At 37.5% G+C, this 23,066-nt stretch overlaps 2 protein-coding genes across 8 annotated transcripts in view; one reads left to right on the top strand and one right to left on the bottom strand.

The window, feature by feature from the left end:
* Window positions 1–4,840, top strand: part of metap1 (methionyl aminopeptidase 1) — a 26,437-nt gene extending 21,597 nt beyond the window's left edge. For 3 of the 5 annotated variants that reach the window (XM_087277877.1, XM_087277876.1, XM_087277875.1), the window contains 4 exons: window positions 96–227; window positions 404–547; window positions 672–737; window positions 3,838–4,840. In XM_087277877.1, coding sequence (XP_087134003.1) covers window positions 96–227; window positions 404–547; window positions 672–737; window positions 3,838–4,004 — 509 coding nt within the window. In that variant the 3' untranslated portion in view covers window positions 4,005–4,840. 5 annotated transcript variants of the gene reach the window in all.
* adh8b (alcohol dehydrogenase 8b) lies at window positions 4,819–18,296 on the bottom strand. 3 transcript variants are annotated; one of them, XM_087277752.1, is made up of 10 exons: window positions 18,149–18,293; window positions 17,088–17,245; window positions 16,337–16,438; window positions 16,108–16,249; window positions 13,754–13,841; window positions 13,456–13,675; window positions 7,314–7,574; window positions 7,104–7,233; window positions 5,150–5,288; window positions 4,819–5,072 (listed from the first exon to the last, which is right to left on the bottom strand). In XM_087277752.1, exons 2-10 carry the CDS (start codon window positions 17,103–17,105, stop codon window positions 5,042–5,044), a joined length of 1,131 nt encoding a protein of 376 aa, XP_087133878.1. In that variant the 5' UTR covers window positions 17,106–17,245; window positions 18,149–18,293; the 3' UTR covers window positions 4,819–5,041.
* Between the last annotated feature and the right edge of the window lie 4,770 nt (window positions 18,297–23,066).

Here is a 23,066-nt window from a genome sequence, read left to right on the forward strand (position 1 = left end):
TGTGTAACGTTTGCAGACAATACTCAGACTTCAGTTAAATTGCCCTTAATGCTACATATTGCTCAGTCAATCATATATCATTTTTTCCTCTGTAGTTGACATAACGGTTTACCACAATGGTTACCATGGAGATCTGAACGAAACCTTTTTTGTGGGTGAAGTGGACGAGGGAGCCAAGAGATTGGTTCAGACCACATATGAATGTCTAATGCAAGCCATCGACTCTGGTGAGAATGAATGTACATGCAAACATGCTAAACAATTCACCCCTGCGTGATGAGCTTTTGATGTCTTGTGTAATATTTAATATTTGATGTGATGTACTCTAATGACCTTTAGAAGGCTGCCTTGCACAGCAGGGGCTGTGTTTTGACCTGAGGTTGTTTGTTTCTTGCATATCTAGTGAAGCCTGGTATCCGCTATCGTGAGCTGGGGAACATCATCCAGAAGCATGCGCAGGCTAATGGTTTCTCTGTGGTACGAAGCTACTGTGGCCACGGCATTCACAAACTGTTCCACACAGCACCAAATGTACCGCATTATGCCAGTGAGTGACATCTAATTATAGAGACTTTGAATGATACAAGTATTGCACACTGTGATGTAATCTGACCCGGGGAGGTTGCAAACACTCTAAGCGTGCGCTGTCCTTCTTTTATGTGTTTCTGTAGAAAATAAAGCTGTAGGGGTGATGAAACCTGGTCACGTGTTTACTATTGAGCCCATGATTTGCGAAGGTAAGAGACAAATCACGTAACTTTGTTTATCCTTATTGCACAGTTGTTCAGGATTGTTTAAAACAGGGATGCGATTTGTGAACAGCCCCATTAGCAGCTACACATTCTCTTCACATTCAAAAGATACCTTCACTCCTGATCCTGCACAAAAATTCAATTAAGCCTCTTTAGGCTGAGTTAGGGTGCTTTCACACCTGTGAATCGATTTAGTTGTTCCGAAACAGAGATTACAATTGTTACATTGTTGCTCTTTGCTCTTGGAGCGGTTTGCTTTCACACTGCAAAGTTTCTAATCGGACCAAAAGAGCTAAAACAAGTCATGAGCGAGTAAACTCTCCTCACATTGGTCAGAGTGTCAGGGTTTATTTTGCAGCGTCCCGCTAAGCTGTCAGGAGAGGTGGTGGTTTGGTGGTGATTGACAGGGTGCTCGCGCGCGACGTGTCTGAGGAGAGATGCGGTGGGGAGGGGTGAGAAGGGTGCGACGATGCCTATTTGAGGACCGGGAGGGAGACGCGAGATTACCGGGAGATCATCACTCGTTTGCGGGCATCCAGAGACTCGCGAAACTTCCCGCCCTACTCATAATTCTCTCTTCATATAGCCGTAAGCCTATTACATATCCATAAAACACTGTGATATAACCGCGCTCGGATCGGATCGCTTTCTCATTGGAATCGAACCGCTCCAAGGTTCGTTTCAATCGAGCCGAGACCACCTCATTCAAGCGATCTCGGAGAGATTACTTTGGTGCGGAACAGAGCGCGTTTGCCCTGTTCACATATGCCAAACGAATCGCGCTAACTGGGCAAACGAGACACGTTCCGGAATAAAAGTGTAGGTGTGAAAGCACCCTGAGATCCAGGCCCGGATTGGCTAATCAGGAGGACCGGGAGAATTCCCGGTGGGCCGGTCTGTTTTTTGGCCGCAAGGGCCGGTGTTCCTAGCTGCTTGCACACTCAGCAGTCACACTTTTTTCATTTATTTATTTATTTGACCATAGCTTCACTCTTTTTATTCATTATTTTGCCGCAGCTCCGCTATTTTTATTTATTTTCTCGCAGTCCCGTGACAAAATGCAGGCTGCAGGTTAACTAACGTTAATGATGATGTAACTATCGACCCCAAACAGCCGCACCTTAGTAAATATATAAATACGAATAATTAATATTAATGAATAATACACCTGCTCAATGAAAATGAGATGATTTACTACAATAATATATCTGACATAACTTGATCAGAAATCTAAAAAGGGGAAAAAAAGATTAAGCCATCAATAGAAAGTAATGCTGTGTCTTAAAGGGTCACGAAACACCAAAACACATTTTTTGAGCTGTTGACAGTCGTATATGTGTCCCACACTGCTAAAAACACTATTAGGACACCTATATTTCAATAAAAAGTGTAAATTGGTTGTTTTTGCGTTATTTCAAGCAAATTCATACTTCCGGTTTGAAACTAATTTTTGAAGCTGCGTCACGGCCATGACATAATAGCGTTGTATTCCAGCGTGCAGACTGGGCGTCTGTGCCAGAGTGAGTCTTATTACGTCTTAAAGTGTGTTGCATTAATGCATGAGTAAGGCTTGGTTCAAACCAATCAGTGCGCTCTATTGTGCAACTTCATTAATATTCATTGCTGTCAGAGTGTAGACGGCAGAGACGCCACGTTGTATTGGCAAAACAAGCGTGAAGTGTTGCTTTTATAGTTTGCTGCAGTTAAGTTTTGTTTTCATTTTCTCTCTGTGAGAGCGCAGACTCACGCGTGGATTAACAGTGTATGCAACGCGCGACAACAATAACTTGCGTGTCTAAGAAGGAACATTGTTTACCGGAGAGCTGTTCTCATCTAAAAATGCTGAGATCCGGATTCGCTTGTAGTCTCCTCTAAATAAAGACGCGGCTCTAGTTGCTGGTGATTGTCCTGTCTTTACAGATTTGGTAAGTGAGCGACCAGTGCTCTTTGTTTATTCAGTTCGTATTTTATTCGTATCAAACAAACTATTAGACAATAGTTAGCACTAACAGTTACAACCAAACTATAACCTCGTGTTGGATTTTGTGACCGGAATAACACACGCGGCTTTCTGACGCTACCTGCCGTGTGCATCTAAGTTTCCGGGAAATGCTGAGTTTTTTTTTCTCTCATTCGCCGTGCGGTATCAAACATTGCATGAAAAAAACACGCTTAGAGCAGATCCTCGAATCAAATATCTCGTTTGTCGGGAGGGACATGAATGAATTCCCTGAATGAAAAAGCCAAACTGCAGTTAAAGTCCACCATTTAATAATTTGGCAAATAATTCGACAACAGATGTCCATGTAAACACAGTCACCTTGTCCGCTGTGCTTGTGTGTTTTGACTCTGAAATTCAGCGCGCCCAAATAGACACTTCCACACCAAGCCTCTTTTCTTCCTCCGACACTCCCCCCTAAATAGAGATGGACACGCCCACTTTTCTGACTTTTTCCAAAGTAGAGGTGTGAAAACACCCTGCTGAAACGAGGGGGTTTCATGGCCCTTTAAGGGTCACAAGTCATCACTTATTTTTTAATCCCTGTTATTAGCGGCATTGTGGACCAGTGGTAAGCACGTTGCATAACAACGCCACGGACCCGTGTTCGAATCTCACCTGAAAATTTATCCTTTTTTTTTTTATTTGTTAAGACATATAGTACTGTTAGGGCTGTTGAATATTTGAATTTCTAAAGCAGCTGTTTTCTTGAAAAAGGCGTGATCGTGCCATTAAAACCTGAATTGGAATCAATCGTAAACTGACGTGGGCCGGTCTGTCTTGAAACTCCAGGGCTGAAATTGAGTCCCACTCCGGCCCTGGTTAGATCGTTGTGTTTTTGTGTTTCGTGTCCTCTTTGGTGACAAGTATTGTTGTAGAATGTTTTCTGTTCAAGTGCTTGGAACAAGTTGCTGGTCAAGTTAAAAGCAGTGGAATCTAAAGTATTTCAAACATCTACAAAGACAACTATCAAATTGATTGATTCTACTTTGAATGGACGTGTAGGTTAATGTGTGTATTAAACTACTTGGCGCATACATGTGATTAAATACCCCAATCATTTGATAGCCTAATATCTCTGTGCAGGTGGCTGGCAGGATGAGACATGGCCAGATGGTTGGACTGCAGTCACTCGTGACGGCAAGCGCTCAGCCCAGTTTGAGCACACACTCCTCGTGACAGAGACCGGCTGTGAAATCCTCACCCGTCGGCTGGAGGATAATGGCCGCGCGCACTTCCTGTCCCAAATGTAGGATGCTGGGGGGGGGTCACATCAGCCCTGTTCTGCAGTGGAGGATACAACCGCTCCGCCCCATATCACCGATCAGCCAGTCACACAGTGGTTCTCTATTGGGCAGGAGATGATTGGCCACGTGGCCGTGTCAGTGGATTTGGGCAGGAGATGGAGATTTGTTAACTTCTGAATGTGTCACCTGACTGTCACATTAATCAGCTTGGATCTGAGTCAATTCAAAGGCACCGGGCTTAAACCGTGCCGCCACACTCTGTCCGTGAGGCAGAAGTATCAGTGTGAGTGTGTTTGTGAGAGCGCATCGGCTGTATGAGGTCTGCTTCAGTGTGTTTGTACACCTGGCTCGTTGCAACGTATTGTGTCTGTTTTGTAAGCCATTATTGGGGGTTTTCGGGATGCGAGGAGTGTGTGTGTGTGATAGAACACTGTGGAGTCTCTCCAAATCTTTATCAAATTGTGATTGATATCTGAAAACTCTTCACAGCTGAAAGAGTGCCTCGTAACGTTATTGAACATTGTACAAATGTTTTTCATGAACTTCTACCAGCGCTCATAAGGTCTATTAAAATCAATCCTATTTCAGTGAGAGTGTCTATGATGGCCTAGACGAAGCATTAGGTTAAGTGCAGTGGTTTAATTGTGTGATTGAGAGGATGGCCTTTCTCGATGTCCTCTTACTGCAGTCATTCTTAGTGAGTTTTGTTCGTCTTTGGTTGTTTCATGCCACTTAAAGAGAATTCTAAAAGTCTGAAAAGCAGTCGCAGGCCTCTTTGTTTGAAGCATCTCATGAAGTCAGTTCCAGTATTCAAGCTGAATTAAAGTATATTTTCTTCTTTATTTGTTTTTTTTTTATGCGCAACAAAGAATCACATTTTTCAACACGTGACAAGATCGTTCAGGAGCTTATAATCATAATTGGAGTACAAGATTGACACACTTAAGTTACATCTACAGTACATTAAACTTGTATGGAATGTCTCCATTTCCATCTGTTTGTCTTGTACTGTAGAGGTCAGTATGGTGAAGATAATTTCCCTCTTATTTGGACATATCCAGGATGCATCGAATGCTGTAAGATAGGGGAAAAAATGTTATGATCTGACAGGATTAACTAAAAATATAACCAAAAAAACTTGATAAATGTACCATTCTCCATTCTTCATGAGTTTGACGACATCATTGACTTGCTCCAGTTTCATTCTTTGAGTTATAAACTCATCCAGCATTATTTTGCCAGACATGTAGTCCAGAACCAGTTTTGGAACACCGTCTTTGATCTTAAAACCTAATTCACATGAATAGAAATTAGTCTTTGTTTCCTGTAACCCATGGGTGTCCAAACTCGGTCCTGGGGGGGCTGGTATCCTGCTGAATTTAGCTTTGACTTGTCTCAACACCAACCCTGGCGGCTGTTTCATAAAAATCATTTAGAAAAGAGCGGATTACAGTCAAAACCTGACTTCAATGAGCCGAACTAAATGTTCACGCTTAAATTGGTTCCATAGCAGCAAGTTGAAGATCATTTGATCTAACTAATCTGAATTTGGTTTAAATAAATTAGATAACTGTTTGTGCATGTTACTGTCATGAAATAGATGCATCGATTATGTTGTGTGCTACCATGGCAACTACGAGAGCTGAAAGTGCTCTGAAATAATCAAATGATATAATAGTTTAAACAATCAAAAACTACAGCTTGCAAGAAAGAAGGCTGAAAAGAAATTGCAGATCTCAATAGGCTTAATATGTAGCAACATTCTAAAATATTTAGGCCTATTAATGTTAAATTAAATGTCACAATACATTAAAATTGTGCTTGTGCACGTGTGAGAGAGATTACGCACTTCCTGCCAATTATTACTTGCAGGGAAAGTTTTGACTGTATTGCAGGCTCACTGTAACAAACAAAATGTACTTAACATCAGCACATTAAGATTAAAATAATGGCAACAGAGCCGTGCATGCGCAAGCGGGGGGATTTTTTATTTGCTCCTGAAACCGCTGCAGATTGCTGCTTCCTTTTTGACGCTTGTGTTTCCTGCGCCCCATGGTAAAATATCTTTTTATTAAAGTGAGGCTACTGCTCAGCCCGGATTCATCTCCATTATTCCACTCAGGGTTTGCAGATTTGAAGTCATCCTTTAAGAAATGTGGCCAATTTTTTTATATCAGTCAATGCTTTCTTAATATTATTTTAAGTACACCCCTCACAGATCTCTCTTTTAAATGAATATTTTCTACAGGATGCTTTACAATAATATATTTGTGCATATACATTCGATTATTCAGTACCAAAACTAAATTTGGAAGTAATCTAACAAAAACAAAAAGGGCAAAAATTTGTACACCCTAATTATTATGTTGAGGGAAAATGTTAACATTTTATTAAACGGGAAAAAAAAAAAAAATCAACAGAAACAAAATGTATATATATATATAAATATATGTATATATATATATATATATATATATATATATATATATATATATATATATATATATATATATATAATTTAGTAGAAATGTAGTTTGTATTTGTTTTGTTTGCAATAACTTATTTCAATTTAAATCCATCTATGATTCTATTCTTGAATATGTCTGGTGTGTGTATATATATATATATATATATATATATATATATATATATATATATTACAAAGTGACTATAAAGTTACAATCATTATTAAGAGGTTAAGTGAAATAAAAAGGCATCAAATTACGGTAGGTGAATGTTAATGTTACTTTGATTAAGCTTGAGCTTCAGCCTTAGTTCATAAGACAGAGTTAACCTGCCCCGTACCAGGCTAGTTTCCCAGCATACGTTTCCAGAGTAAATGAGTTTTAACTACCGTAAATTTGTGAAAAAGTATCCGCCATTAATAAAACTGACTTGTTAAAATAAGTCTAGCTTTTTCTCTAAGCTTGGTTTATGAAACAGCCCCCTGCAAGGATGTTTCTAGAAAGCCTAGTAAGGGCTTGATTAGCTAACCCAAGTGTGTCTGGGGTTGGAACTAAACTTTGCAGGACAGCAGGCCTCCAGGACCGAGTTTGGGCACCCCTGCTTTAACCCATAGGCAGTATTAACTGACAATTGGTTTACCTCCTAAAAGAGTTCCCTTCCAGGTTTTTCCATATATGAGTTGAATTGGCTTTGAAGAGAAGTCCGTATTAGTGTATCCAACCAAAACACTCAAACCCCAACCTTTAGCACACGACTCCAGTGCAAGCCTCTGAGGTGAAAAACATTCACGTTCAGCATTTAAATGAGTATAGAAATGCAGTGTATGCGTGCGTGTTAGTTAGGGCTTACCGATACTTCAGTGTTGCCCACACACTCCAGAGAGAAGTCCACTCCTCCATTGGTCATTTCTATCAGCACTTCAGAGATGGGTTTATTGTATGCTTTCGGATTCAGGAAATCTGTGGCTCCGAACACCTTGGCCTTCTCAAACTTCTTTTCATTGATATCCACAGCAAAGATGCGAGATGCTCCGGCGTTTTTACAGCCCATGACTGCAGCTAGACCAACCGCACCAAGTCCAAACACGGCACACACAGAGCCTGGAGTAACCTGAACACAGACAAAATCACTATTGTAACCCACCTTAACATTCACCTCACAGTTTAAGCCACAGAAACATCAGGACCCTTTAAATCACACCTTTAAAAAAAAGTAGCATTTGCAACATTTTTGAGTTGGAGTTGAGGTTGGCTGGATCCAAATTAGTGTGAATTGAGTGTACAAACCTCCTGGGGTTTTTGATGGAATTATGTGCATCTTCTACATAATACAGTCCAACCTATTGTGTTTTATTAAGGTCTACAACTATCCCAACCTTTAAGGGTCATGAAACTCCCTCTTTCAGTTCAAGCCAACCTCAGAATTTTTTCCAAAAAATGCTTCATTATGGGCGAGGAGTGGGCCTGACCAGGAGAGAGAGGGGAGCGAACAACTGTCAGTTGACTCACAAAATGAGACAAACCGTGAGACCAAGGATTTTATAGTTTACAAAGTTAAAATGCAAAGAAATAAACAGTAAGTAATTTAATGTCCTGCTAGACATGCTATTTATAATTTCATATACATAACCACAATTTGTTTTATCATTATAAAGATAATCGTGTTGATATAAACACTATAAATGAGGAGGACTTCTCTCCTCCTCACTCCCCGGGTCTAAATGCAGACACAGTAGAGCAGTGCAGCAGGACTCTTGCTCTATTCATTTCAATCATTAGCCCTGCTGGTAATCCTGAGGATTTTACACCTGTGCAAACATGGCAGCACGAGTATACGCGATGTACAGCTCACCCTACAAAAATGCTTGCTGCACACAAACAGCTTTGCTGTAATAGCCCTTACAGCGCTGCAGGGAAAAACATGCAACAATCCCCGTGGATCATGGAAATAAACACTTGTGACACTTCATGAATGGTAAAATACTGCATGCTATGCGTGGCTGTGGTCTAACAGCTTGGCAGGTCTGTCATTGAATAATCAAGCGGGCTCTTCTCATAGGATAAGAAAACTCAGCCATGAATAATAATAATGAGAAACTGACGTGTCATCACTGGACAGGCAGATGAGCAATACGCTACCGATTTTGATCTCGCCCCAAAAATGTTTTTAAACCTGGAAGATGAAATTAGCTTTTGAAAGCTCAAAATTATCCAGTAAAGCTAAAAAGTGCTAATGTTGTCTTAAATGATGCTCAACACACACAAATATGTTAAAATCTCAAGTGCTGGAGGGTTTCCTGAACCTATAAACCTACCCCTTCCAGAAATGAAAAGACAATATTAGTTAAACAGCATCAAAAATATGATGCGATATTGACATGCACAAGCTCAGTTGTCGCAACTGTTAACACTTTGTCATAACCCAACCTACCTGCGCCAGAAATTTCTCTCACTTGGAGATCTCAATGCTGCAGCGAAATATACTACATGTTTTCTTCTGGGTGGCTAACAATTAAGATGCAGTACCAGTCTTGGCCACCAGGTGCTAACATCAATAATCTGGGAATAGGTGTGTTGCTAGATCAACTCTGTTATGCTCATTGACTACTGGTCACTTCTGTTTAGCTGATTATTAAGACATACAATCAGCCAGCAACTCTGGCAAGGTTCAAGACACCCTTGAGTACTTTTTTTTTTTTTGAGATTTTAACAGATTTGTATGTGTTGAGCATCAGTTAACACAATGTTCACACAATTCTGAGCTTTTGTCAGCTAATTTTATATTTGGGTTTAAAATAATTATTGGGGCAGGCAAAATCTGCTAGTGGAGTGATGACATGTCAGTTTCTCATTATTATTTATAGCTGAGTTTTCTTACCCTGTGAGAAGATGCAGCTTCTTAATTATTCATGACTGCATGTGCTTTCTGATCACAGACTAATATGGACAGACCACAGACCTGCCAAGCTGTAATATGGTGCAAGACACAGTATTTATACATTCATTAAGGCTTCTACATTTTTGTTTCCATGATCCATGGGGTTTGTTTCTCCGCAATGCTGTCAGGGCTACCGATACAGCTAACCTGTTTGTGTGCAGCAAGCATTGTATGAAAACTGTATGAGAACTGGAGAATGGCGGACTTTGTCTTTTATCTGTTGAGTTCGTTACTATTCAGACACATCGCCTATATCCAGGCTGCTGTGTTCGCCTATGTTTAAAAACCTCCAGATTACTGGCAGTAGTTGGAGAATAGAAAGGGAAAGAGACCTCCTGTACTGATAGATTCAGACCTGGGTCTCAGGAGGAGAAAAGTCCTCATTTATAACGTTTATATAAAAACGATTCTTTGCATTTTAACTTTTAAAACTATAAAACCACGCGTCTCACATTTTGTATCAGATAATTGTTTATCTTGAGCCGGTAAGCCAACTGACGAAAGACCTTCTTTTTTCCCTGCTATGCCGGCCTCCCCCACTCCTCCCTCTGCTCGCAGCAATTCACACCCCTCAAAGCATTTTTTTTTTTAATTCTGAGGTCTGAAAGTGGGAGATTTCATGACCTTTTAGGTCGACAATGGTCAAGATGAACAGCTTAAGGCAGCAGTCACTCAAACGCTTGTTGAAAAGTGATCTCTAGAAAAGCATCGCTAAATGCACAACACGCCAAACCTTGAAGCAAATGAGCTACAGCAGCAGCAGAGGGGGGTTTTATGACCCTTTAAGGAAAGTCAGTATGGTCAAGATGAACAGCTTAAGGCAGCAGTCACTCAAACGCTTGTTGAAAAGAGACCTCTAGAAAAGCATCGCTGAATGCACAACACGCCCAACCTTGAAGCAGATAAACAACAGCAGCAGCAGAAGAAGAGCACACCCGTGCCACTCCTTTCAGCTAAAAACAGCAAACTGAAAATCAATCACACTAGTCAATTTTTTTGCCGGTTTTGAATTCTAGATTTCTACTGCAACATTCAGATATTATGTCAGAATTTGGCATGATGGATCCTTCCTGCCTTAAATCTGTGATTTCAAGATATCAAGATTTGTGCATCGTTTAAATGGAACAGTTTAACATCAGTATTGTTCCTGAACAAAAGAATACTATCTTGTGAAATCTGAATGAAAGGCTGTGTCAAATCTCTGGTTTTTGAACATTGCCTTCGCAGTCACCAGATCTCAATCCAACAGTGCACATTTGGGATGTGTTGTTGGAAATGGGAAATTCACATCATGGATGAGCAGCAGACAATATCTACAGCAACTGCACAATGCTATAATGTCAATACAGACCAAAATCTCTTAGATAGGATTGTTTACAAGTCCTGTAAACATTCCCATCTAAATGTTTACAGTTTAGTCTTGATATAAACAAATTCAGGTTTTAGAGACATTTTAGAGAGCCTCCTAATGCAGTTAATCTCGTGAATGAAAATCAATAGTTTGCAATGTGTCCTTACAGCAAACATTCAGTTAAGTAATCTAAAGCCGTTTAACATAGACATCCATCAAATGGCTTCAAATTATTGAAAGTAGGAAAAAGAAAGTCAGAGTAAACCATGATAGATCACTTTCATGGCACAAGGTGTAGTTTGAAGTTCTTTGTTGAGAACATTGGTGTTACTATTTTAGCACTTTCTGTTGATTGTTTTATATTTAGAATCTTTTGTGAAATTAAAAAGTTCTTAATGGAAACATTGATTCTAATAAAGAAGCCTTATTTTTAAAGTAGGCATGTAACGGAAGTTAAGATTGTCTTTTATTTCAACCCAAGCTCATTCTGATTACATACCCCAATATACATATCTGGAGAGATCAAAATAGGACCCAGGAGCTTTGTTTTTTTGCAGTTTTTGTTTTGGTGAATCTGTCAAGAGGCCGCTGTGTGCACTTTTTCAGACCTTGCATGCTGTTCTCACGTAAATCCATCATAGGCCGCTGTGGACTGACTGACTGATCGACTGACCCACCCTCCTTCTTCCCTTAACCCAACCAATAGTGTTAAAAAGCACCGACTGACCCGCCCACCCACTTCCCTAAACCCAACCAACATTGTTTAAAAAAAAAAAGCAATCCAGAAAAAGAAAAGCCCTCGCAATATTTTTACAAAATTTTTAGATTTTACCACATTCTCATCCTGTTATTTAATTGTTTGTTTTATTTTTTAGCTTTTGTTTTGGTCTTACCTGGGGTCCGTTCTTCGTACCTCGCTTAAATGATCTAAGATGATTTGGCAGATCCTGGATCTTTTAATCTTGATAACTGATCTCTCGCTAATTTGGTTCTTCAAACGAGTTCGCGAATCAGATTAGAATGTCTGGATAAACTAATCTGAGATCGCTGCGTGTGTTGTGAAGGACAGATCTATCGATCCTCGAAATCATGATCAGCAATGCAACGATTGGCTGACGGCACAGCTGCGTAATGACATCATCTGATTAATATTCAATTATCCATGTGAGCAAAATTACATCAAATTAGCAGTAAACCGTTTGTTAAATGACACGCGATAACCTTTCACATTTATTGTGAGCTGCAGGCTTTACACTTTCATGTGTCAAGTGTATCATCATGTATTTCAATGCAAAGCAATGTATTTAGTTCTACATTTAGAAAAGATTTTCTTTATTATTGTAGCGTTTTTTTAATCGGTGTAAAGAATAACTGGTTGTTTACAAAAGCGTTTTCATATTGGTAAAGGCGTCTGCAACTTTTCTGAAGCATCAAAACACTGGCATATTAACTGCCAAAAGATGTTTATGACTGCATAAATGTATTATTGCTTTAAAAAAAAGTCACATATTGTGCATTTCTATTAAACACAATTTGTACTAAAGCGATCTAAAAAGTTCATATCAATAAGTTTTTCTCTTTGCACCACCAGGTGGCAGTCTTTGTACTTTCATTTCGAGGGTGCAGATTGCATAAGTTTTATTAATATGTATAACTTAATTTTATTAATAACTATAACTTTATATATATAGTTAAAAAATATGTACCATTTTTCCAAGTGTATATAACTAGTACTGTAAGTAAATATCAGAATTAGGAACATACTTTCTGTATTATCTTTGCTTGAACTGAGCCGATCTAATCCTGTTTATATGAATTGAACCTGCTCCCGATCAGGTTTGACCTAGCAGAACTGTTGCTATGACAACAACTCTCGGATCAGCTTTGAAGAACGAAACGATCCTGGATCGTGTCAAATCGTCAATATCCAAATCCAGCTAACTGAGTAATCCACGTACGAAGAACGGACCCCTGCTTTCTACACCGGACTCGAACCCTGTTGTCACATTCAACACTGCTCTGCGTCTCAAGTTCGCTGAAGTACATGTCGAGCTACATAACAAACTGGTAACAGCTGTCCATATGGAGGTAATCGGTCAGCTGACAAGCGAGAAAAGGAACGGCGTCATACCGCCCAATTGCGTTCGTTTTAAAGATGTAACGCACCCATAAATACCTCTGGCAACATAGTTTGCAATCTCCAAAAAAACGTATATAGGGCTACAGTTTCAGAATGAGCTTATGGTAATTTTTTCCCTCTATTGTGACGTACATTCAATTAAAATAGTTCTGAATTGAGAAAAAAAGTAGGTGCATGATTTTGTTTATTGAGAACTGACAAAATGAAAGAAGATTGACGAATGGACGAAAGCCGGACAGAAATGAAACACGCCCTGATAACCCCGCCCTAGTGCCATTCTATGTGACCATAAATTAAGTCATTTTGAAGGAGGCAGGTAAGATTATGGTATTTGATTAAAGATTGTGAGGGCGAATGAATGTTTAGAAAATAATTAAGTGCACAGTGCATTTTGACATATGCTACTATATAAATATAAAAAAGGAGAGCTCATTTTAATTTTAAAGCTATATTAAAAATACTTTCACATATTCAGTGAAATCTGGTCATTATTTCATTAATAAACAAACCTACAATGTGATTTTACTTAAGAAACTAAATCAGGTAAGCATCCCAATACACACCCCAGCCGAGTTGACGGCAGCTCCGTATCCAGTAGTGACTCCACAGCCCAGCAGACACACGCGGTCCAGAGGAGCATCATCATCAATCTTTACCACATAAATCTGTCTAATAACGATGTACTCGGCCAGAGTTCCTGTGTTGGTGAACTGCAGGATGGGCTTACCCCGGCAGGTGAAACTTGTTTTGGGATATGACATATATTCAATATGATCATTTACCCTGCCAGAAAAAAAAAAGATTTGTTATACGGATGAATAAATAAAATGCGTCACCTGTGGTTTTGTTTGTGCTTCTTACCAGCTGCGCTCACACAGATTTGTTCTGGGACTTTTGCAGAACTTGCATTCTCTGCACTGACAGCCAGAATTTGGAATGACCTTATCACCTGTTGAACACAATACACTGATGTTATTTGAATTATCTGAAAGCTGAATAAATAAGCTTTCCATTGATGTTTTGTTAATTAGGATAACATTTAGTTAAGATACAACTACATAACACCGGAATTATCTGACGGTTAAAAATGAGGGTATTGACAAAAATGCATTTAAAGATGTACAACAGTGATGGGTCGGTCTTGAACAATTTGTTCATTTTGAACGAATCTTCAATATGACTCGGGAACTACAAGTCCTTTCAGGGAGTGATTCGTTCATCCGCGCATGCGCACATTTATGCAGGTGGTATCGTTCATTTCAAGTCTTTTGAGTCGTTCATCGCGGAAAGGCAGAAGCTAATCATGTGTTGAGCTGGAAAAAGAATTGATCTGTTCATCTTGCGAGTCCTCTATCAGGATTAAGTCATTCGTTCCTCACGGGCCAATCATATGCGTTTAGAGCCGGAAAAAGAATTGATCCGTTCATGTCTCGAGTCCTCAGGTTTGAGTCATTCTGTCACATGATAAAAGAACGATTTAAAAATCAGAGGACTCGAAAGGTGAACTAATAATCATGGCTCCTATCGGCTCAGACTGTGTACTTTGGTTAAGATTATATGTGACTGTCAGTGTAACGTGAACGAATCGCTGACATTTGAAGACATGACGAGGTGAGCTGAGCAAAGAGAAAACAATACCTCCATAGACAAAAAAGCAGGTAAACATTGAATTATTATTTTCTCCTTCTTATAGTATTCTATTTATGACTTATTTGTTGTGTGATCAACCATTTGGGCTAGTTGTAGCAGTGTTTGGAAGCAATTCATAACATTTTAATAATATTTTGGCGAATTGAACCAAATGAACGAAATGACTCGAAAAAAGATTTGTTCATCTCAATGAACGAGACTCAAAGATCCGAGTCAGTAAAGTGATCCGAACTTCCCATCACTAATGTACAAATGAAATATTTAGTAATGCACATAACTAAGAGTTAGTAGAGCCTTTTATAACATATTTAATTACCCCTAAAAAGGGTCTGGGATCATTCTGTGTGATGTTTTATGGCCACCTGGTGCCAAGAAATCTGCCATGAACATCTCTGGGTGACACCTTTTATCTATCAGGACACTGAGCAGATTGCTCTGGTCCTCTCTGCTAGGTTTTCATATGAATATTGCAGATAAAAGGGGAAAAAACCCTTTCTTTGCTTTCCCTTTTTGTCTACACACAAACATTTCCCAATATTAAAAAGGACATTTAGACCCAAGATTCTTCCCCAAAGTGCATGTAAGTTTTGTAAGTTGTATACTCCCTCATTTAACCCGTACGCCTTACATTTTTACCTTTTTTAAAGCAGTAGATGGAGTAAGAATGTGTGAATTATGTTGCTGTATTCTTAAAATCGTCATGTTTAGTGTTGTTGCGTTTCACATTTAATTTTACAACTCATGAGCTATGACATATAACGATAACTTGTATGCTTGGTGTAATTTCAAACAATGGGTTAAAGTGTGTTGGTCTGTCGTGGGATGTTTTTTTTCTTTTCTGTGTGTTATTTTTTGTTTGTTTGTTATATGTTAGGCTAGTCAATAAATCGTACTATTACCACGTTGGATTGTCTTTCTTTGCATCATATAAACGGTCACTTTAATGGTAAAAGATTCCTTGCTGCCAGCTTATTTAAGTTTAACAAAGCTAAAACTATTTATCAACTTCACAAGAAGTAAAATTCCCTTTCTAAATAAAAAACCATAAAAGAGTCTGCTCAGACGAGCGGACAAAGTCATCGTTTTGATTATTTTGTTAAATTAACTAGAAGTTAATTCTGAATATTCATAATTAATAATAATTTGTTATTAATCATTAATCAGAAATTGAGCTAATTTTGCTTAATATTTTAATGATTTGTGGCATAAATAAAAAACAAATCGAGGACAAAAATGATTTAAATCACTATGAAATCACATTTTATTATAGTTTTTTTATTGACTATTATAGTGTAGTATATTTTTTCATTCATGTGTTCTCATAATCTCACCCTCCATCTTCTATCTCTGATGTGTTTAATTATTCGAGGGCGGAGTATCCAGTCACTCTTGAGATCCTCCAATAGCAAAACAATAATTATCCAACAATCCAATCAATTCCTGATGGATAATCTCAAGTGCCTCCCATTTTTTTTGTTCTAATTTGAGAAGCTATTTGTATGTTCTTATGGGGGGAAAAATTTCACAGCTTTCGTAAATAAGAATTAAGACATTTATTACATTACCTGGTTTGAATTCAGTGACTCCAGGTCCAACGCTCTCTACCACTCCAGCTGCTTCATGCCCCAGTATAGTGGGAAAACCTTTATTGTCTGTCGACTCCAAGAGATGAAAAAGGTCTGTGTGACACAGACTTGTATATAAAATCTGTGACAGAAAATCATTAAATCATTATTTCTTCATTTAAGAATTGTTTACATGGGTTCTTGATATCTTTCATGAGACATTTCCCACCTTAATTCGAACTTCTCCTTCCTGTGGTGGGGCAACTTCTATTTCCTCCATTACCAGGGGAGCCTTGGGCTCCCAGGCAACAGCGGCCCGACATTTGATCACCTTCAGCACACAAAAGGAATTGGTTCAGCATTTTGTAAATCTAGAGATTTAATGATTAAAGGTTTATAACCTGAGCAGTTGCAAGATCTGTACTCACTGACTTCAGTTGGAGTTTGTCCAGCCAATGAAAACATTAACACATTTTAGAGCCACAACTATCTGATTTCTCTATCTCTAAAGCTAAATATTAACTCAGTGAAACTGTAAGAGCTCATTTAGTGCTAGTGTCTATTTGAGTTGATGAAGTGGGAGACTAAAACATTACAAATTTCTTTAAAAGACTTAAAGTAAAATATGAATGCACAAATGTCACTTTAGCGTTTGATGTCTAAACCTTTTCATGTAGTCTTTTTACACAATTTAATCTTTTCAGTAAGTCAATATGGTTAGCAAAGCAATACTATTAAGCCATATTATAGTCATGTATTATACTAATACTCATCAAAAAAATTATAAAAGAATATCTCCAAATGTCCACAGCAGTCTTCTGTGTATAACATTAGACTTCACAGTAGGACTTTTTGCATTGCAAATTTGTAAACGTGATCAATAGGTAAAAGGACATGAGGTTAAACATATAGTTGTATTAAAAATGCATGAACTGCTCTGCAGCACAAATGAAAACAGACCAAAAGACAAGTTTACGAACCTTCCCTGCAGTGGCCATTTCCCAGTGTAGTCGTATTGCTGTGAATGCAAAGAGACAATGAGATCCTCTGGCAGTAGTTTTTATACCCTAGTTTTAAACGGATGAAGCAATCATGTGCTCTTGCACACTCCCTCTCTTCGTCTCTGTAGCCTCCTGAACTTAAATTACAACTTGAGTTATGAAAATGGCAAAGATATACAGACATTACCTGAAATATTTAACAGAAGATTGTTACTTAGCTGTGTGAATATGAGAGCTGGGCTATTTCTTGTGCATTTTGGCAAGTCAATGAATCTTGATAATCACTACTAGAGACATCCAGTGTTACATAAAGTGCTTGCCTAATGAGTTCATTCAATAACATAGGAAGAGTGAAATTAACTAAAAAGACAATGACTTAGTTTTTTAACAGTTTACTAAATACTTTCTTTATGAGGTTTGAGTGCTTTATTTTTTGTATGATCTTTCCATTTAATGATATTTATTCAATGGTGTATCTACAAATTTAAGGAGAGGTTGAGTTAGGTGGCTTTTTACGGTTTTTGTTTAGAGATTGGCAACAATAGCCTTATAGCAAATGACTACTACACTGATTATGAAATAGGTTTATGTTCATTTGAGAGTACTATGATCATATTGAAAGCTGAAAGCATAATCAAATCAAGTAAAACGCTGCATATAACCGTTACCATCTACATGCAAACAAAACCTTTATTTGTGGGTGAATTGGCAGACAACTTTTCAATGTCTCCGATAATAAAATTGAATAATAACGTTACTAATAATACAACTGAAGTGTTCATCTGGCCAACTGTGTGGTCATTTTAAAGCTGGACGCACAGCAAACTAACTTTTAGATAGGCCAATGGTCGTTTAAATGTGACTGAACCCCGTTTTGTGGGTGAAGTGGGAGCCTGGGCCACTTTTGAAAGAAAGTCGTAGTCAAATCATCAAATCTGATGAAAATTAAACATGCAAACAAACACTAAACAATTCAACAGACCAATCTGACGGAAAATGTTCTTCAAATGTGCCCCAACCCTGCACCAAAGAAAACTTACTTTCACAAGATGTGGACGCAGGAAGGTCAAAAATCACAGCAAAAAATCTGCTGTTTTGGATTTAGTGCGCGGTATGCAAACAACTAGGACTGCACACACACTTTGAGACTAACAAACATGCAGAACTGGACATACAAAAGACTACGCCTTAATGACGGAAATCGCGTAGAAATAAAGTAGGTGGGGAAGGGGTGTATGTAGTGCATCCAGAATCCAGCCACTAGGGTGCGCTTTGCTCTAAAGGGTCAGGAAGCCCTAAAATGTTTTAAGATTTTAATAGATGTGTGTGTGTTGAACATTAATTAAGCTAGTGTTTCTCTACCACGTTCCTGGAGGACCACCAGCTCTGCATATTTTCCATATCTCCTTAACCAAACACACCTGATTCATATCATCGGCTCATTAGCAGAGACTGAAAGACCTGTAATGGGTGTGACAGAGAAAGGAGACATTCAAAGCATGAAATGTTGGTGGTCCTCCAAGAATGTGGTTGAGAAACACTGATAAAAGACATTGTAAGCATCTGATGGCTTTCATTGTTGCGAATAACTGGCTAATTTGACACTTTTCCACCCTATTTTCATCTTCCAAGTTTAAAATCTTTTATTATTATTATTATTATTATTATTATTATTATTATTATTATTATTATTATTATTATTATTATTATTATTATTATTATTGGGCGAGGCAGTGGCGCAGTAGGTAGTGCTGTCGCCTCACAGCAAGAAGGTCACTGGGTCGAACCTCAGCTCAGTTGGCGTTTCTGTGTGGAGTTTGCATGTTCTCCCTGCCTTCGCGTGGGTTTCCTTCGGGTCCTCCGGTTTCCCCCACAGTCCAAAGACATGTGGTACAGGTGAATTGGGTAGGCTAAATTGTCCGTAGTGTATGAGAGTGTGTGTGTGGGTGTTTCCCAAGGGCATCTGCTCCGGAAAAACTTGCTGGATAAGTTGGTGGTTCATTCCGCTGTGGTGACCCCGGATTAATAAAGGGACTAAGCTGACAATAAAAATGAATGAATAAATTATTATTATTATTATTGGAACATTTAACAAGAACACAAAAACCAACAGAAAATGTAGAAATCCTATAACAACAAAAATAGAGAACAGAACAAATCAAAAAGAGAAACAAAAGATTATGCCAGGGGTAATATGGATTACAAAAATCACTTTAAATCTATCTTAAAGCAAGGTCACAGTGATGTATAAAAGGTCACATGCAATACAGTCAGCTGGGTGTTATAGAAAAGAGACTATACTGTAAGATTCACATAGTGTTATTGATTTTAAAGCTTTACCATTGCTGGAGGAGGAGATTGTATTCAAATAATATTTCAAAAGTTTACAAAAAAAATTTGAAAAAGGGGCTTTACAGACAAAAATTTGCATTTGTGTATAAAAACTTTTGCTAGTAAAATAGATTTATTAGAATATATTTATCTTTACCTTTATCAACATGATAAAAACCAAATAAAACGTCCTTGTATGACAAAGAAAAATGATCTAAAAGAGAGACAAATATAAATAAACCAAATTATTTCCAAAACATCTTAACATGGGCACATTCCCAAAAATGATGATCGAAAGATTCATCTGTTATTCCACAAAAGGAACAATATGGATCCTTTTCATGAAGCATTTTTTAATATGAACATTCACTGGATAAACTTGATGTAGCAATTTGAAGGAAACCTCTTTAACCTTATTTGTGAAAAGAAATTGCTGGGTAAAGACTGCACAATCTTCCAAGGAAGGTCATGAAATAAATTATTCTAGTGAAATATGACATGAGGAACAGAGTGTGAAAAAAAAACTATATTATTATTATATAAATTACATTTATTATATTGTCAACTTATATTATGTTAAACTGACTTAAAACAGCTTGCGTAACTTATACAATAAAGTAAAACATGATTAACTTAGATTAATAAGTTACAATGAAATACAAACATATGCTGTCAGGACTAATTGTTCATATAAGTTTTACAGTGTACAGGCATGTATGCAATTTTTGGACACATCATTGGAAACTTCATACACTGCTGTTAGGCATTTAGTAATAATAATAATAAAATGGCGGAGTGGATGGGTTTTCAGACTCTAGTGTTGAATGACACAGTACAGTCGAGTGGATAATGTGCAAGTACAGTGTAGAAGTGCATATTGTATTAATGTGTAATTTGGGACGCACTCTAGTTTTTATGCTTTGTGGTGGAAGTCAGTTATTGGTTCCACATTATCAGTGACATCAAAATAGTAAAAATAGCGCTCTGTCAGAGTAGCTGTTATGATTTCTACTCTATATATGCTCTATCATGCCTAAACAAGTTTTTACTGTTTGTCTTTTTCTAGGTAGGGGATGATGTAGGCCTAAAGTATGTTGGTCTGATGTGATGTACAATACTGAACTTTAGATGGCAGACTTGCACAGGGTGTCTGTTGCACAAGGGTGTTTGTTTCTGTCTGTGTAAGTGTGTGTTTGGCCCGAAGTACACATTGATGATCTATAAATATGTGACACCAGAAATGGGCAGTATTTATGATACTTGTATTTCAAATACATATTTTAAATACTAAAAATTGTGTCATTTGTATTTGATAGGGTTTATGAAAATGGTTTAATATTTTGTATCAAATTACTATCTTGTATTTTCGTATTGTTAAAATACTGTAAAATACTTTGTAAGAAATCTACTTCAAGTCATCATATTAATGCACCCTCCGATTGGTACTTTGGATGTTGTTGACTCTTCCTTTTAAAGAATAATTGAAAAAAATCTTGGGAGAAAGATTCGTCACCTTAGAATTATAAGGTTCTATCTGACATTTTTGTCAAAATTGAGTTATTCACATATTCTTTTTAAATGGCAACTTATTTACATTATGGGATGTGTTTTTATAAGTTGTTTACATTTTAAGGCTTTTTATTTAAAAAACAAAAAAGGCGTATCTACAAAGTTGAACTCTAGCTTGGCTCTATAAGGTTCTATCTGTGAGCCAATCAGCATTTTTAATGCATGCATAAGGACCAATCAGGATCAGCTTTCTTTGTCATTTACTGGATTGCTCCATTGACGGCGGGAAACACCAGAAAGACAAAATCACACAAAATCAGAGTCAATTAGAGAATGCCGCACCACACAAAATTGAAATGTGTGTAAATGTGATGATTTAGAAGCATTTCTTGACATTGAGATTCATTCATTTTCTTTTCGACTTAGTCCCTTTATTAATCTGGGGTCGCCACAGCAGAATGAACCGCCAACTTATCCAGCATATGTTTTACACAGCGGATGCCCTTACAGCTGCAACCCAACACAAAATTGTAACTTTCTCAAGCATTAACATATTGTTACAACATTAAACTATATATTTTTTATTGTACTTCTTGATAAGTAATGCTTCAATGAATGATCTGGCAGATAACCTTATAATTCCAAGTGGAAAATGACTTTTCAGAATGAGAAGGTTCTATCTGCATTTACCATGGTTTATTTACTCCAATTTGCAAATGTAAGAGAACTTTGATAACTTATATTTAGACAACCCTTAGGGTCTCTGTCATGTTAATGTATGAAAGAGATCTGTTACACACATGTTGTTTGCTATATAGAATGCAAAACTTTGAAGCTCAATATCTCAAAATCATTCAGAACGCAGATAGAACCTTATAATTCTAAGGTGATGGAGTAAGCTGTACAAATAATAGTAGTTTTGGATGGATTACTGATGCCAAATGTTTTTCACTAAAACAAACAGCATACAAATAAGCCCTACAGTGGTGATTACAATACTTCATTGGCTGTTTGTTTCGAATGCCAGTAGCTGATCAGAAGGTCCACTGTATAGTAAATGAAGAGAAAAGATGTCACAACATATGCAACAAAAACATTTCATAATCAAAATCTCCTAATACAGTTTTTACATTGAGTATTACAGTTTTTCTGAGTCTGTGGTGGTTTTCTGAGTTTTTCTGTGGTGCATTTCTCTCAACACTATTTACATTTGCACAACAGTTAATGAATTTCTCAAAACAATTAGTCATTTCTGCACATCCTAGTAGCAGTTTCTCATTCCTTCCAACAAATTGCAATTGCTTTCATAAAACTCTCTGCTGTTTATCACATTATCATTTGCTTATGTCATGTCAGTCAAAATTAACTGAACTTGTGAATGCTGAATAGTCATTCCATATAAAACTAATAGTCTTCATTTCATTACATGAGTCATCGTTACATACAAAAATGTTGGACTAGTTGTCAAAATCTGTCAAGCTAATTTATAAAAAAATTTAAATCTTTATTTTCCTGAAAATGTCTTAAAAATTGAACAATTTCATGAAGGATTTACAGACCTGTGTGTGTTGAAGGTTCAGTTCCAATATGTTCTGCAACATTGTTTACAGTTGTGCACAGCTCTACATAATGAGAGTTTATGTTTGTTGTAAATAAGGGTGTGTTTATTATTTTGCACAATGCTGTGAATAAATTAGGATTGTCAAGAACATATGCAGTAAAAATGTGAAACATACATATTCAGTGTCTTGTACTCAGACATCCTCACTAAATGCAGTGATGTCTAACTTTATTGTAGTTTTCAAATGGCTGTGCAAATAGGAAACAGTGCTGTCTTGAGCATTTTCAGGAAGTGTCATCAAAGCCTGACTTTTTTGCATTGAAAAAAATGTATAGAGTAAACTGTCATAATGAAAACATGACTAAGCCATTTGACTATCCTGTTCATAAACAATGGTGTCAGGACTTTTCATCCTGATGACACTGACACTTTGATTGACATAAATACTTGCTTTTGAGGAATGAGCTCTCCATTTTGTGCATGTGACACGCTTGCAGGTTATCATCTAGGTTTTGCAGTTTGAAATAATTGAGAAGTGCGTTAACTGTTGTGCAGAA

This window comes from Danio rerio, chromosome 13 (genome assembly GCF_052040795.2).
Source record: "Danio rerio strain M-AB ecotype USA chromosome 13, GRCz13ab, whole genome shotgun sequence".
NCBI classification, from domain to species: Eukaryota; Metazoa; Chordata; class Actinopteri; order Cypriniformes; family Danionidae; genus Danio; species Danio rerio.

Bases quoted from the DNA above. Each gene is read 5' to 3' on its own strand.
- adh8b (XM_087277752.1), bottom strand. The intron at 13,676-13,753 runs GTAAGAAGCACA...TTTTTCTGGCAG, and splicing joins AATCTGTGTGAGCGCAGCTG to GGTAAATGATCATATTGAAT. The intron at 5,289-7,103 runs GTAAACCAATTG...CATGTGAATTAG, and splicing joins GAAGGGAACTCTTTTAGGAG to GTTTTAAGATCAAAGACGGT.